Source organism: Dasypus novemcinctus, chromosome 8, assembly GCF_030445035.2.
Source record: "Dasypus novemcinctus isolate mDasNov1 chromosome 8, mDasNov1.1.hap2, whole genome shotgun sequence".
Classification (NCBI taxonomy): domain Eukaryota; kingdom Metazoa; phylum Chordata; class Mammalia; order Cingulata; family Dasypodidae; genus Dasypus; species Dasypus novemcinctus.
Window position 1 is genome coordinate 111,502,569 of NC_080680.1, and position 15,480 is coordinate 111,518,048.

Below are 15,480 nucleotides of genomic sequence, written 5' to 3' on the forward strand. Positions count from 1 at the left end.
CTCACCCAGTTATCCAATGTTCTCCCCAAACTCTGCAGCAAGTCTCCTGCTTGACACTGACCCAGCATGAGCCTGGCCATCTACTGGTTGTCCCCTGCCTCAGGCCCTTGGAACAGCACAAATGCCATGTTTCTGATTTTACCGAATTCTAATTCTTTAAACAATCCCATTTCCTTCAGCCATCGTCCACCCTCCACCCTCTTTGTCACTGTTCTCCGAGTGCCACCAGTCCTTTACTCGAAGGTTGTGGTGAGTGGATTGGTACAACATCCTGGTGTCTCTGTCAGAGGACAGCAGCCAGGGATGAGATTTCTTTAGGACTTTCTTAGGTTCAGCTTCCCTGAAACCTGCCTGCCTTGCTTTCCCCTTGGTGGTGGCCCACTTGCATGTGAACGTCTCACACCGAAAACCCAACCTGGCCACTTGCAACCCATCATCTTCTTTCATGGCCACCCTGTGGCTCCTCCCACATCTTGGTGAGCAGGACCATCTTTTGAATCGCACTCAGTCTGTACCTATTGGAAACCTCAGTCACCTGTGACGACTCTTTTTCTTTCACCTTCCTCATCTCACTCATCACTTATTAGTTGTCTCCTCTTAATCATCTCTTGGACTTTTCCACTATCCCCACCACACTGGCCTGGTTAAGTGCCATCGTCTCTTGTCTGGACCATGCCAGTAGCATCCCAACTGCCTCCTGTCTTTGGTGTTTCTTTCTCCTAAACCATCCTTCACAAGGATATCTTTCTGAAATGGGAGTCACCCAAGCATGTGACTCCCCTGCTTAAACACCTTCTCTGTGCTTTTTCAAAACATCATCCACTGCATATGCTGCTGCTTTGTTTTGTTTTTTCAAATGGTTGGTAGTGTTGTTTTGCCCAGAATGCCTTCTCCTTCCTCCTTGACTGCCTAACCAAGCTCCTGTTAATTCATCTTTCAAACTCAAGCTCAAGTGCCACCTCCTTGGTGAAGCCCTCCTGGTGTTCTGCAAGTATCCCAGACATCTGGGCATCTCCATTACAGCACAATAATATTTTTATTTGATTACTTTTATATCTCCTCCTCCACTAGACAGTGAGCCTTTGAGGGCAGGGATAGTTCAGTGCCTCATTCACCTCTCCTTTCCCCAAAACCTAGCATAGTCCCTGGCAAGAGTGGACATTCAAATCACTGTTTACGTGGCTGGATGGACAGATGAATGGCTGGATGGGTGAAGTAGGATGGGGCTCTCATGATAAAATACAAAACAAGCTCCCAGGGTTTCACAATGGGATGCCCGCTCTGCCATTTCCTATCAGGTTCCTGTAGCATAAGGAATATTAGAATATTTCTGAGCAGGGCCCCATGGTAGGTGCTGCTGCAAGGCAAGCGTGGATGAGATAGTCTCATCAGAGAATTCAAGAATGAATCAGCAAGTGCTTTCTCACCATTGAGATGTCTTACATCAGAGCAGGGCAGCCTAGAGGACAGACTTGTGATCTGTTATTTCATGATTAAGGAAACTTGGGGCTTAGAAAGCAACATATCTGAACCACATTACTTCAGCAGCCTCTTCCTTGAGTTAGGCTTTGACCTTGGGCCGTGGCATTTACTACAGACAGAGACCGTCATAAACCTGAACTTGGACGCAGTATCAGTGGCCCTCCTGTAAGCATCCAAGTGAAAAATTTCTCCAGGAGTTTCTTTCAGAAGAAGCTTCACTTTCTGGGTGAACTGGCGTGCTTCCTTTTAGCCCCTCGCTATGCCACAGAGGGCTGTGAACCAGCGCTGACAGCATCACCTAGAGCTTGTGGGAAGCTCCGACCTGCCGGATGAGAACCTGCAGTTAGAAGAGATGCCCACGAGATTCGTGTGCACAGCACGTTTTGAGCTGCTGGGAACTCTGACCCTCTTTCTCTTTTCACCGGAGCTTCCCAGGCCACTGAGTAGATCTGGCGCTTTCCTGGAGAAGTCCAGCCAGTCCGCTTGTTTCTCCATTCGCTCTGCAGTTTTAAGTGAGTGCTCACTGGGGCCCTAGCCCTGCCTGAAGTGCACTGGGAGGTTAGAAAGATGCCTTCGGTCTCTCCCCTGTTGGGAAACGTGACACCAAAGAGCAGCCCGGCTCTGCCACCCCACAGAGCAGTCGTCCCATCATCCATTGAGAGCTGGGGCACGTCTCTCCTCTGCTCCACTGAGCAGCCTGGAAGGGGTGGGGGCTCGGTCCTTTGTCATTTTCTGGGGTTTGGGGGGAGAGAGGAGTATGAAAAGAATCATGCCAGAGTCTCTTTCTGGGACAATCCTGCATTTTAAAAATTCTTTTAATTTTGTCTCTCTTCAGAGAAGTAATTCTCTCCATCTTTTGTTCCTGATAAGGGTCGCGTTGAGGGTCCCGAAGCCCGTTTCCCGAGGGTGAGCTTGTCTGCCTGTTGGTGTGTCTGCCTCTCCTGTCGGTCTGTCTGTCTCTGCACCTCTCTCCCCCGGGTTCCGAGGGGCCAGGCCCTCACTCTGCTCTGGCTCCCAGATGCAGAGCTGTCCCCCTGGGCTGCCCCTCTCCGCTCTCTTGCGCAGCTGCTGCTCCCGCCTCTCAGGTCATCAGTGCACCTGCCCGCGCTCTCCACTCTCCCCTTGTCCTACCCTTTCCCTGCACTGAGCCCTTCTCAGGAGCCCCACGCCTCCCCTGGGCGGGGAGCCCCGGGTGTCAGCGCCATCGGCCCTGGCAGGCCTCAGGCCGCGTCCAGCTCCACTTCTCATCGCTCTCCGTCCTCCTCCCTATTTGTCTGTCCCTCCTCCACACTCTGCACCCTGAGCAGAAAGTTACTGCAGCCTCCCATTGATTGCCCGAAAGTCATCTGTGTAAATGGAACACTATCTAAAAGTATCCTCTCCTTTCTTAGAAAATAGGTTCAGACTTATGATGACTTTCAGTAATACTGTGGGCTGTTTTAGGTAGACCATTAGGGGTTTTTTTGGTTTTTTGTTTGGGGTTTTTTTGAAGTACCAGAGCTGGAGCTTGAACCCGGGACCTAGTATGTGGGAAGCCAGCGCTAAACCACTGAGCCACATCGGCTTTCCTGAGTTGGTTTTTCATTTATTTTGCTTGTTGTTTGTTATTGTTTTTTCAGGAGGCACTGGAAACCAAACCCAGGACTTCCCATGTGGGAGGCCGGTACTCAACCACTTGAACCATATCTGCTACCTGTTTTGTTTTTGTTTTTAAGCAGGTATCGGGGATTGAATCCATGACCTCACACATGCAAAGCAGGCGCTCAACCACTGAGCTACACCTGCTCCACGAGCATGAAGTTTTATTTTGTTTTAAGATTTATTTTATTTATTTCTCACCTCATTGTTGGCCCTCGTTGTCTGCTCTTTGTATCCATTTGTTGTGTGCTCTCTGTGTCTGCTCGTCTTCTCTTTAGGAGGCACAGAGAACCAAACCCAGTACCTCCCATGTGGTAGGCAGGAGCTCAATCACTTGAGCCACATCTGCTTCCCAACCATTAAGTTTTATACTGAAGGACAAAAATACTTGAAAATCCTCTATAATGAAATCCACAAATTTAAGATAACAGTGCGTAGATTTTTAAAAATCAAATAAACATAATGAATATTTTCTAGTTCTGCTTTGTTACCTTGCTTTTCAGTGTTTTGTTTGTTTACACTCCCTTGTCCCTTCCATCACTGTCACCTTATTGATTCTTCCAGAGTTTGAAGTACGTAAGCGCTACTTGGAACTTCTTGGAACTTCATATCAAAGGGTCGGTCATTTCCTAGCACTGAAAATGGCATTTGGTAATCCCTTTGGCTTTAGCCTTGTGCGGCAGTGGCAAAGCAGCTGCCCTTGCTGCCACTAGGTGGTGCTCTTGCAACTATTAAACCTCAGGAAAGTTGCCCTACTTGGGGGATTTTTTTAACTTCTAAGTAAATTAAAGTCTCACCCATTTTCAATCTGAAAATGTCCCACGAATGCATAACTTCAGTTCTACGCTACACTCTCTCTGAAATGCCTTCCTGTCCATAAGCCCCTTTCCTCAACCAGCAACTTTAAAACCATGAGGCCAAACTCTTTCTTGCACAGAGTTAAGTTTCTTTACTGGTCTGTGGCAGAATTTCTTTAGCGATATAAATTGAGACTGTGAATCTTTCTGCATGCATATGATACAGGTGTTATATTTAAAGTAAGCTCATTTGAACTCTCCAGGAAACAGTAGCACTATTTTAATTTTTAAAATTCTTGAACCAGGGCTTGAAATAAAGGTTTTGTGAGGGGTGGGGGCAGTTCTCTTTCACTGATGTTTCGCTGAACTGGCCCTGTCCACTTACCTTTTCCACCACTTACCTTCGCCCGAGCTCAGAATGTGACAGAATCTCTCCAGGGTGGGGCGAGCCTCACATTCCATAAGCTATTTTTGTAAATGATGGTAACATATACATATAACTCAAAACTTCTTATTTTAACCATTTTTAAGTATACAGTTCAGTGGTATTAATTACAATCTCAGTGTTGCGCTATCACTGCCATCTATTATCAAGGCTTTTTCATTACTCCAACAGAAGCTCTGTTCCAGTTAAGCAGCAGCTCCCATTCCTGCCTTCCCCTGGACCCTTGTGCCATCTAATCTACTTTCTATCTCTACGAATTTGCTATTTCCAGATATTTCATATAAATGGAATCGTACAGTCCTTTTGTGTCTGGCTTTTTTTATTCAACAGGATGATTTCAGTGTTCACTCATATTGTGGCATGTTTCAGAACGTCATTCTTTTTTCTGGCTGAGGAGTATTCCGTCATATGTACACACCACATTGTGTTTATCCATTCACCTATCAGTGGACACTTGGGGTTCCACTTTTTGGCTCTTGTGAGTCATGCTGTTATGAACACGGGCGTACGACTAGCTGCATCTCTGGTTTCGGTTATGTGGGGTATATATCTGGGAACGGAATTGCCAGGTCACGCCAAACTGGCTTCCAAAGCACTGCAACATTTTTCATTCCCACCACCTATTTCTCTGCATTCTCCTCGGCACTCGTTATTTTTAGTTTTTTTAATAATAGTCACCCTAGTGGGTGTGAAGTGGTAGCTCACTGTGGTTTGGATTTACATCCCGCTGATGACTAACGGTGTTGAGCGTCCTTACCTGTACTTGTGTCCATTTGGGTCTCTTCCATGGAGAAATGTCTAGTCAAGGTCTTTGTCAGTTTTTAAATCGGGTGGTTTGTCATTTTGTCATTGAGTTGTAGGAGTTCTTTCTATAGTCTTGATATTAAGCCCTTATCAGATGAAAATATCATTTGCACCTCTTTTTCCCCGTTCTGTAGGCTGTCTTTTCACACTCTTGATCTGTACGCTTGGTTAAGGCAGCGTCTGCTAGGCCTGTGGCTCTGGAGGGTCTCGTGTGGGCGCGTGACGCCGAGATGTTGTGTTTCCTGCCCGTTGGCCCTTTGAGGTGGAGATGGAGCTCTTAGGAGCGGCCTTGGCCTGGCCTGGGGGAAGGAGGCACTCAGGGACACACCACCAGGCGCTGTCTGTGGAAGGAGGGAAATGTTTATCATCTTGGGCCAGTCACTCGGTCTCTCTCAGCCTTAGAGTCATCTGTGAAGTGGAGATGGACCAGATGACCATAGAGGACTGTTCATTTCTGATAGTCTGTGGTTCTCTGTGACAGGGCTATCCCACAGAACATCCTGTGCTGATGGAAATTCTCACTGCCTCCACCATCCAGTACAGGAGCCCAGTGGCCACAGGTGGCTCTTGAGCATGCAAAACATAGCTATTATGACTGGAGAGCCGACTTCTAATCTCAGTTTATTTACGTTTAAGCAGCCATGCATGGCTCATGGCTGCCGAATCGGACAGGGCGGCTGCTCAGAGATACAGAAGGGGCTGTATTAGATGCAGCAAAATAAAAGACCGTGTGGGCAACTAAAGCATGTCCGAGGCATATAAGACAAGCTAAGAATAATATAAACTGCCCAGAGTGTGCAACAGTCATCCCTTTACTTTTGTGTAACCAAGAGTCTATTTATGCACAGCTGTTAGCAGAAAGGAGAGGGAGGAAGAAGCTTCCAGAAGGGATGGAGACATGCACGTCTGGCTGAGCTTGCCTGACAGAGTCTGGTTCAGTAGTGAAACCAATAGTCGCAAGACACCTTTTCCTCTCCCCACCCCAAAGCAGCAGGGAAAGGAGCTGAGTTTTTTGGGTGCTCCTGCATGCCCCTCCCCTCCTGCCCCCTTTTCCCACAACCAAAGGTAGCGCTGAGGGGAAGAGTAGCCAGGGGGCTCTGGGTGTGCCGGAGCCCCAGGGTCGAGCCCTGGGCTCTTCCGAGTTTCCAGGGATACAGGACAACCGTGGGACACCAGGCGCTGACAGTCAGGAATGTGTGCTCTGCTAAAATATTAATGCGGTTATTAAAATATCTCCTCCTTCCCCATGACGAAGGAGTATATCCGAGAACAACCCAGCACAAAGCTGCCTGACCCAGAAGTCATCCAGTTCTGTGTCTCCATCTTCAAATGCTCCAGGCTCCTGCTCGCCGGATGGGGTCGACCAGCAGTTCTTAGAGGACTTCCACAGGGTGACCGCAGGGGGCTCCTCCCAGGACTCCAGCCAGTACTACTGGGACAAGGTGAGCGGGCGGGTCCGACGGCGCCGCAGGGACGGGGGCGCACCCCACCTTCCTGGTGCGAGGGCACCACGTGGGCAGTTAAGTAGTTCATGGCTAAAATAAAACATTTTATCTGCAACAGCTCAGGAGAAGAATAGTGTAACTGACCACTTGCCACTGCTTTTCCAGGACGATACCTACTTACTCTTGATCCGTATCACTCCAGATGAAGATGGAAAATTCGGATTTAATCTAAAGGTACCTTGTGGGTGTCCATAGGGAGGTTTGAGGCTTTGACGCAATCTTGAGATGAGCCTTTAGCTTCCATTAGAGACGTGCCGCCTGCCTTAAGCCACCAAAGGCAGTTGGCTCGGACCGCAGAACCGGGGCTCTGGCGTGTGGCCACGGTGGGCCCGGCATTGGCGCTGGATCCTTGCGGCAGGCTGTGAGGCTGGCACTGTGCTGCCCATTTTATAGATGGACACTGAGTCTCGGGGCACACAGTTGGCATGCGTGTCTACCCCCGGGGGCTCTTAGATAAAGCAGACCGAAGCTCCCCTCGACATTGGTAAAGCTGATAGGAGAGAACAGCCGTGCACGGGGTAAGGTCCTCGCCCTGCCTGCATGCCACTGGGGAAGAGCTCTGCACAGGTGGCCCAGGGCCAGATGCAGCCCCTGCCCCCGGCCTGCCACGCCGCTCTCCTGCTCCAGCACCCATGGTTAGCAGTTGCCTGCAGAGACCACAGGGCTGCAAAGCCTAAGCTGTTTACTCCCTGGCCCTTTACGGAAAGAGTGGGCCGGTGTCCCCTGCTCTGCGGCAGGGTGGGGCCTTTGCGCCCGCCCCCAGCACCCACTGTGCACGCCTGTCCTCTCTCCAGCAGCCCTGCGGAGGGCTTGCTCTCAGTGTCAGGAGCCCTCGCAGCGCCTGATCCTTTCTAGAGCTTCCCTGCCTCTCCCCCGACAGCTCCTCCTTCCTGCCTCACAGAGGCAAAGACGTATGACTGGCATCCTTCTCTCGGGGCGTTTGCATCTTAACTGAGCGTGGGGGCTGCCGTGGGAGGCCGATGAGCAGGGAGCCGGCTCCTTAACCCCCTGGACCCCAAGGGGCGGGGGACTTTGTGACCTCCTGAGATTAGAATAGGTGAAAGTGAGGTTTGGGGGCCCCCAGGTGCTGGAGGACCCTGCCTTTGCTGGCATCGGTTCTTGGCTGTAAACTAAATTGTTTTTTAATTGAAAATATTTACAGGGAGGAGTGGATCAGAAGATGCCTCTCGTGGTATCAAGGATAAACCCAGAGTCACCTGTAAGTGGACACGTTCTGTGGCTTTTCTCAAGTTTGCTTTCCCCTCCGTCCACCAGATTTTCCTTAGTTTCCTGGGCCCCGTCAGTTTCTTTTTTGTCAACTGCGGAGAGTGGGTGTTTTTACCATCATGTAGGTGGATGGCAGGAAGGAGCAGGATCTACACGCAGCTGCATCACCTGGGGGCTTTTAGAAATGCAGACGCTCAGGCCCAGCCCCAGACACGGAATCTGCATTTTCATGAGATCCCTGGGTGATGTGTATGTCTCTTCGAGTGTGAGCAGCACTGCTTCAGAGAAGGAAGTCGAGGCACGGCATTTGCCTTGCAGCTGGGCCCTGTGCTCCCCTCCCCAGCTTCAGCCCCCTAAGTGCTCGGTTGAGGCCCCTGGGGATCAATGGCCATTTTTTAAAGCAGAGGAGCTCCAGCGAGTCGCTGTGCCTCCCGAGAAGCCACCAGCTCAGGGGTTTTACTGGTACGTCGACATCAAGCTTGTGGTTTCCTCTTTGTAGTCTCAGAGAGGTTTAGGGCACACAGTTGGCATGCACTTAACGAATTAAGGAGGCTTCCCGACTGACACTTTTACGTTCGTCGCTGCTCCACGTAATTGTTTCTGCCTTCGGCGTCCTGCTTGTGAAACCTTTGGCCATCCGGGCTGCGTCCCTCACGGCTCCTCCACTGCTCACTGCCAGCAGGCAAGTCGCATTGTGCCAGGACATCCAGAAAATAAAAGACTGCCCGCGTATCATCATGTTGTGACAGTCGTTTTTGTCATAACTGAACGTTGGCTGCCCTGGAGAAATGGTTCAGCAGTCCCCTTAGCCTCCCTGTGAAGTGTTCCAGAATTTAGGTCCTGAGCGGCACTTCTTTAAAACCCCGCATCCAAGCACCGTTTCAACCCAGCAGCGCGTGTAAAAATAACGGCGGAAATGCCCGAGGGAGAAAGGCGCGCCCGGCCGTGGTCTCAGGTGGCCGGGAGCCAGGCCGCCTCCTTCCCCCGGGAGGACGGCGTTATGGTAACCGCGGGAACCGCTCTCCACCTCCTCACAGGCGGACACCTGCATTCCGAAGCTGAACGAAGGGGATCAAATCGTTTTAATCAATGGCCGGGACATCTCGGAACACACCCACGACCAAGTGGTGATGTTCATCAAAGCCAGCCGGGAGTCGCACACGCGCGAGCTGGCCCTGGTGATCCGGAGGAAAGGTAAGCGGGGCAGGACAGGGCTCTGCGCGGCCCCTGCCCCAGCGGGGAAAGCTTTCGCTGCACAGCCAGCCTCGGAGAAGCAGGCGGCTTTCACCCGACAGCCGGGGGGCCTGGCGTCCGCCAGAAGGAGGCCTGGCCCCCTCGTGGCCGCGGTGGCTGCAGCTCGGCCACAGGCACTCCCCATCCACGGGGCACGAGCCTCCCGCGTAAGCCACGGACCTGTGCGCAGTGTCCACCCACCTAGTTCTGTGCACGTGCAGAGGGGAGATGGCGCCAGACAGGCTGTCACAGACAAGGGACCTTGAGCAAGTGGCGTCCCCCCCCACCCGTTGGGGCTTTGGTTTCCCCAGGCAGAAACCAGGGCGCCGGCAGGCCCCACTTCACAGGGGGGCTGAAGTGGGCAGTGTCCTGGACGGGGGCCTGGCGGGCGTGGGAAGGAGGCCTCTGCTGCATGCGTGACTCTCACTGCTGCTGCTGTTTTTAGAAATGAGCCCAGTCCCTCAACTCTCCCTGTCCAGTGCCGGCAGAGTGTGGGGCAGCACAGCACACCGCCCCACACGCCTGCCCGCTGCCTTCTCTCTATTGTACTAGAGCTCCTGGTCCAGAGCCAGCGCTGACACACGTCCCCCGGGAGCCCTTACCCAGGCTCTCTGGATACATTCGCCCCCCCCCAATCCCTGCCCCGTCCCCTTTAGCCCTAGCCCCATGTTGGTGCACAGTAGGTGTTCAGCAGTGATAATGGCTGGTGGAACCTGCACTCTTATTTTTTTTTTCCCTCTCCCCTTCTCTCCACCCGTTGTCTGCTCTCTGTGTCCATTTGCTCTGCGTGTTCTGTGTCCACTTGTATTCCTGTCAGCAGCACCAGGAATCTGTGTCTTTTTTGGTTGTGTCATCTTGCTGCGTCAGCTCTCCATGTGTGCAGTGCCACTCCTGGGCAGGCTGTGCTTTTTTCATGCCGGGTGGCTCTCATTATGGGGCACACTCCTTGCGCATGGGGCTCCCCTGTGTGGGGAACACCCCTGCGTGGCACGGCACTCCTTGCATGCATCAGCACTGCGTGTGGGCAGCTCACCACACAGGTCAGGAGGCCCTGGGTTTGAACCCTGGACCTCTCGTGTGGTAGGCAGATGCTCTATCAGTTGAGCCAAATCCGCTTCCCTGGACCCTGCACTCTGCTCGTTGCTTTACCTAAGCATCCTGTTCCGATCTCGTCACTTTCCTATAAGATTAGTAATACTATCCCCAAGCAGGGAAATGGAGAAACCAAGGCCCAGAGAAGTTAATTAAGAGACTTGTCTTGCTGCCCTGTAACTGTCAGGCCTGATGATCAGGGGGAAGGGATTGCAGAGATGGGAGCAGCCCCCTTTGTCACAGGAGTGCCCCACGTCATGCCAGGGGTCTGGGGGTCAGCAGGTGGGGAAGGGGAGCCCTACCTGCCCCCAGAAGGGGCTGGCGCCTGTTTGAGGCAAGGAAAAGAGATGTTGATCGACTATTAGAGCTGAAAGGGCAGTGCCACTGGTTTTCTAGTAACTGACGATGTTTATTTTTAAAGTAGTCCGTCCTCATTCTTCACCAATTCCGTATTCACCAGCTTGCCTATGCGTTGAAATCCACAAGCCCAAAGTCAGTACTTGTGACACTTTAACAGTCATTCACAGACGCGTGCAGAGCAGCCAAACTCGGAGTCAGCCGACATGCATGTTGCCCGCTGAGGTCAAACGAGGCAGCGCGCAGCCTTCTTGTTTCAGCTCTCCCACTGTAAACAAGCACCTTTTTCATACTAAAGTTAGTGCCTCGTTTTTTCACATTTCTGTGCCTTTTTGTTGGTGATGCTGTTCAAGTGGCCCCCAAATGTAGTGCTGAAGTGCCGTCTAGCGCCACTAAGCGCAGAAGGCTGTGATGCAGAGAACATGCAGGTTAGATGAGCTTCATTCAGGCGGAGTTAGAGCGTGTTGGCTGTGGGTCAAATGTCAATCAACAGTATGTCTAAAGGAGGGCCTTTAAATGGTAAGACACATCCAGCAGGGTTACACGCTGATGGGTGATGAAATGCTGTGGCCAGAGGCCCACAGGAGCCTCCCCCCGGTATTTCCCCCAGGAGCAGCGGTTCAGCGATCGCTAATTGAGTGTTCACAGGGACGTGATAGAACATAACTACCACAGAGAGCAAAAATCTAAAGAGAATCGACTGTACACGTATTACAGGAAAAAATATGAGTTGGATTTTAAAATGACAGGTAAACAGCACAGGGACTAGCACATAGGACCGAAACCGCGAAGTAGTAGAAGCAGCCCTGAACTCCTGTGATCCGGTGGAAAGAATGTGGTCATTACGGTCAGACAGAGGTGCACGGAAATTCCGTCTCTCACCTGGCAAGCTGGGTCGCCTTGGATAAGTTATTTGCGCCATCGGTGGCACTTTCCTCAGCTCTAAAACAGGAGTAATGACAGCTGCTTTGGGATCGTGAGAATTCACTTCAACTTTGTGGGAAAACTCTAGAGTTGTTAGTTTCTTTTTCCTTTCCTCTTACCTCGAAGGCAGTGGGGAGCCATTGAAGGCGTTTGAGTGAGGGAGTGACTTTCCTTTCTGAATGGAAAGAGAATATTTGGAGATCAGCCTAAAGTTTCCAATTTGGGAGACTGGAGAAGGGAAAGAAAGGAGACAGGAAAAAGTACATGAGGTTGTAGAAGTATTGTCCATGATAGAGAAGAAGCTAGTCCTAGGTTTGTTTATGCCCATATGGAGTTTGATGCAGAGGGAGAATTTATATTAAAGAAGCAGCTCTGAGATATTAGGATGAGAGATGTTTGCTTGGGAGCCTCCAAGCAAACTTGAGAAATGGCCTCAAGTTAGGGAATGAATAAACTCTCAGGGACTGATGGTATGATGGTGACAACACTGGAACACACACTGATGCTCTAGAAAAATCCCCCCTGTAAGGGAGCTAATGCGAAGCAGCCCCAGCAAGAAGGAGTGGAGAGGATGGGCAGAAGAATAACCATGTCCAAGGGAGCAAGAGGGGGGAAATAAATTTCTTTTTTTGTTGTTGTTGAAGTTATTTATTTCTCTCCCCTTCCCCTGTCGTCTGCTCTCTGTGTCCATTCGCTGTGTTCTTCTGTGACCACTTCTATCCTTAGCAGCAGCACCTGGAATCTGTGTTTCTTTTTGTTGGGTCATCTTGCTGTGTCAGCTCTCCGTGTGTGCGGCACCATTCCTGGGCAGGCTGCACTTTCTTCATGCAGGATGGCTCTCCTTACAGGGCGCACTCCTTGTGTGTGGGGCTCCCCTAAGCGGGGAACACCTTTCATGGCACGGCACTCCTTGCGCACATCAGCACTGCGTGTGGGCCAGCTCATCACAAGGGTCAGGAGGCCCTGGGTTTGAACCCTGGACCTCCCATGGGGTAGGTGGATGCTCTATCAGGCGAGCCAAATCCGCTTCCCAGAAATAAATTTCTTTAAAAACATTTTTCCCTTCCCCTTGCTTTTGGCAAAAGCTGCTGAGTACTAAACACCGTCATTTAAAACAAACCAGAGAAATTAGTATGTCATTTTGTATAATTAACACATATCGAACCATTCAACTAAAAGTGGTATCTTTGGTGTAAATGATTACTGTGCACTTAATCATTTAATGAGGTGTTTTAAACCATCTACATTCAGGTGTCAAAGGTGTCCTTTTTTTGAAGGAAGTGGATAAACCAGGGTGTTCCAACACGAGCCAGACGCCCTCTCTCTCGTCCACTACAGCTGTGCACTCGTTCGCGGATATCAAGTCTGAAGATGAACTGAACCAGCTTTTCCCAGAGACCCTTTTCCCCATGTGTCCTGAGGGTGGGGACAGTCTAGAGGGATCCATGGAACAGCTCAAGAAGGGCCTCGAAAGCGGGACGGTGCTGATACATTTCGAGGTAAGAGGTGCCAGGCCTGGGCGCTTCCCCCGTGCCCCCGGGCAGTGGCCATGCACACCCCCGTTCCATGAGGTCGGGGTGACGGTCTTGTTTCAGTGGAGTCACGTGACCCTGGCGGGGTGAAGCCCACGCTCAGCCCAGGCGCACAGGGTGCCCAGCGGCACAGCAGGAGGTCGGGACCTCGGGGTTAGAGACTGAACTCTGCCTCACCCTTTTTTTTCCCGCAACGTTCGGGTGTCTTGGAGAAACGTGTGAGAGGTGGAGGAGGAGGGCTGAACATATCTGGCTCAAAAGCTCGAGGCTCTCAGGCTGGGCCTGGGTGGTGGACAGAGGGCGCTGGAGCCAGGCCCTGACCCCACCAGGGGCTCTGTCCTTTGGAGCAGTGAGTATCACCCGTGAGCCAGGCCCCCCAGGACGGAGGCGCACGAGTAGAAACCAAAGTCGGGCCCCATCTTCTCCAGGGGAGCCTGTCCCCCATAGGACCGAGACTGCCCTGTCGACAGAGGCTTCTTACAAAACAAAATGCAGGGGGAGGCTGGGTGTCTAAATCGGTTTTACTGATCATCACGGACAGAATTACAATAGGATGTGTCTGTCTTCCACATTATATTAAAAGAAAACCAGGTCGTTGACTCGAGAAGAAAGAGCACCAAAAAGCATAAAGGAGGCCGATAGAAGAATCACGAATAGCAGTAATGTACACAGTCTAGATTCAAAAATTAAGAAATAGAGTCTTGAATAGATTCAAAACCAGAAATCAGCAATGCATGGTTTATTAGGAAGCCATACAAAGGAAGAAAGAGAAACAACTAAGAAGTTTGTCCAATGTATGTGACTGCAGATTGATTCAGGAAAGCTTGACTACTATGAATATCAAATAAAATGGAATGCAAAGCAAAAAGCCTCGAGAGAGGGAGATTTATTTTATAATGGTGTAAGGAATAGACTATAAATCATTTTATTAGTGCATTATATATTGAACAATGAACAACAGTGAAAAGCAAATTCCCACAAGTGAAAGGTGAAGGTAATTGACAAAATAAAAATCAATAGGGAATTAGCAGCCTTGGCAGATAATAAAGACAAAAAAAATTAGTATCTGTGGAAATGAAATCAGGATCAGGGGATGGGAACAATATAATTGCTTGGGTAGACTTTAGATCTACACTGGATGTTATATTCTACGAACAGAAATACCATCTTCTCAGTGGCCTGCAGGGAGTTACATAAGCTTCACGTTTGAAAAGAAAAAAATGTAGCAGTACATTCTCAGGCGCAGGTTGCAAAAAAGTTCAGAATTAAATATACATTTTAAACAGTAAAACTCATTAATATTTTAAAACACTCTTCCAAAACAAAAAGGAAACACTCTTCAAAATGATTGAAATGAGGAAGAACTTAAAAGCCAGTTGCTGAATGTATCTGTTTTTTCCTTCTTTGGGGGGCGGCATAGGTATTGGGGAGACACGAAAGGGAAATGGTGCTGTGGAGTCATTCATTCATTCATTCAGCGAGTATGTATTGGGCATTTATTATGTGCAAACACTGGGCCAGGAGCAGAGATGCGGACGAGGGGGAGAGGGGGCCCCTGGGCCAAGGCGCTTACAGCCCAATTTTGGTGTCCTTGGGGAGACATGAGAGTCCCAGAAACGGCTAAAGACCAAGCTAGGGCAGGATTTTATATCACAGAACGCACGCTCTGTAGGAACTGAAGTGGGGGGTTTCCGGGGTCCTCCGGAGTGAGAAGTAGGATTACCAATGGATGGATGGGAGGAGGGTGGTGGGGGCTATTACTGCAGGAGGGTCACGGCCTGAGCAGGGCCCTAAGCCCCCGGGGCGGCAGGTGGCAAAGGCAGCGCGCCCACCTGCGAAGAGTCTCCGGGCCGAAAGCCCTCCGCCCCGCCGGCCTGGCCGCTGTGTGATCGGCTCGGCCACCAGGAGGCGCTGCGGGCTCCCCGGAGGAAGACGTCTGAGGAAGCCTGGACTCAGCGCGCCACGACGTCCCCTCCGCTGAGGCGGCTCAACGTCACGCTTCGCCTGCGGGGAGCCCCTGTTAAGATTTGCCTTGAACCACCTTCATCGGCTTTTTGGAAAATGTGAACATGCTTTAGAGAAAAGTACCCGCGCCCACCGCCACCGATGTGTTTGCATAGTGTTTCTGAAAGGGGGACCCCCTCTGTGGAATCCCCTGGGGAGCTTGTTCCTGGGGGCAAGAGCTGGTTCCTGTCATCAGACCTCCAGGAGGTGATGGTGCACGTTGCCTCAGGCAGGGTTCAAGCGGGGAGATGGTCCCGGGACCACCGCTACATCCCCCAGCCCCCCCCAGCCATGTGTCTTGTCTTTGGACGTTGTAGTTGGACTATAGCATAAGAAATGGAGAACATACACCCTTTGGGGCTGCGTTCTCTACGCTCCCTAGGAATTAGGTGAGCAAACCCTCTTTTTAAATAGCATCCTTGGCAGGATTTGAAAATAGA

At 50.9% G+C, this 15,480-nt stretch overlaps 1 protein-coding gene across 8 annotated transcripts in view; it reads left to right on the forward strand.

Moving 5' to 3' along the window:
* The window catches only part of PTPN3 (protein tyrosine phosphatase non-receptor type 3), a 144,472-nt gene that overhangs the window by 108,207 nt on the left and 20,785 nt on the right, over window positions 1-15,480 (forward strand). For all 8 annotated transcript variants that reach the window (XM_023584102.2, XM_023584103.2, XM_071217077.1 and 5 more), the window contains 5 exons: window positions 6,422-6,608; window positions 6,777-6,845; window positions 7,834-7,890; window positions 8,936-9,092; window positions 12,843-13,003. In XM_023584102.2, the coding sequence (XP_023439870.2) occupies window positions 6,422-6,608; window positions 6,777-6,845; window positions 7,834-7,890; window positions 8,936-9,092; window positions 12,843-13,003 (631 nt within the window). The remainder of the gene's footprint in view (window positions 1-6,421; window positions 6,609-6,776; window positions 6,846-7,833; window positions 7,891-8,935; window positions 9,093-12,842; window positions 13,004-15,480) is intronic.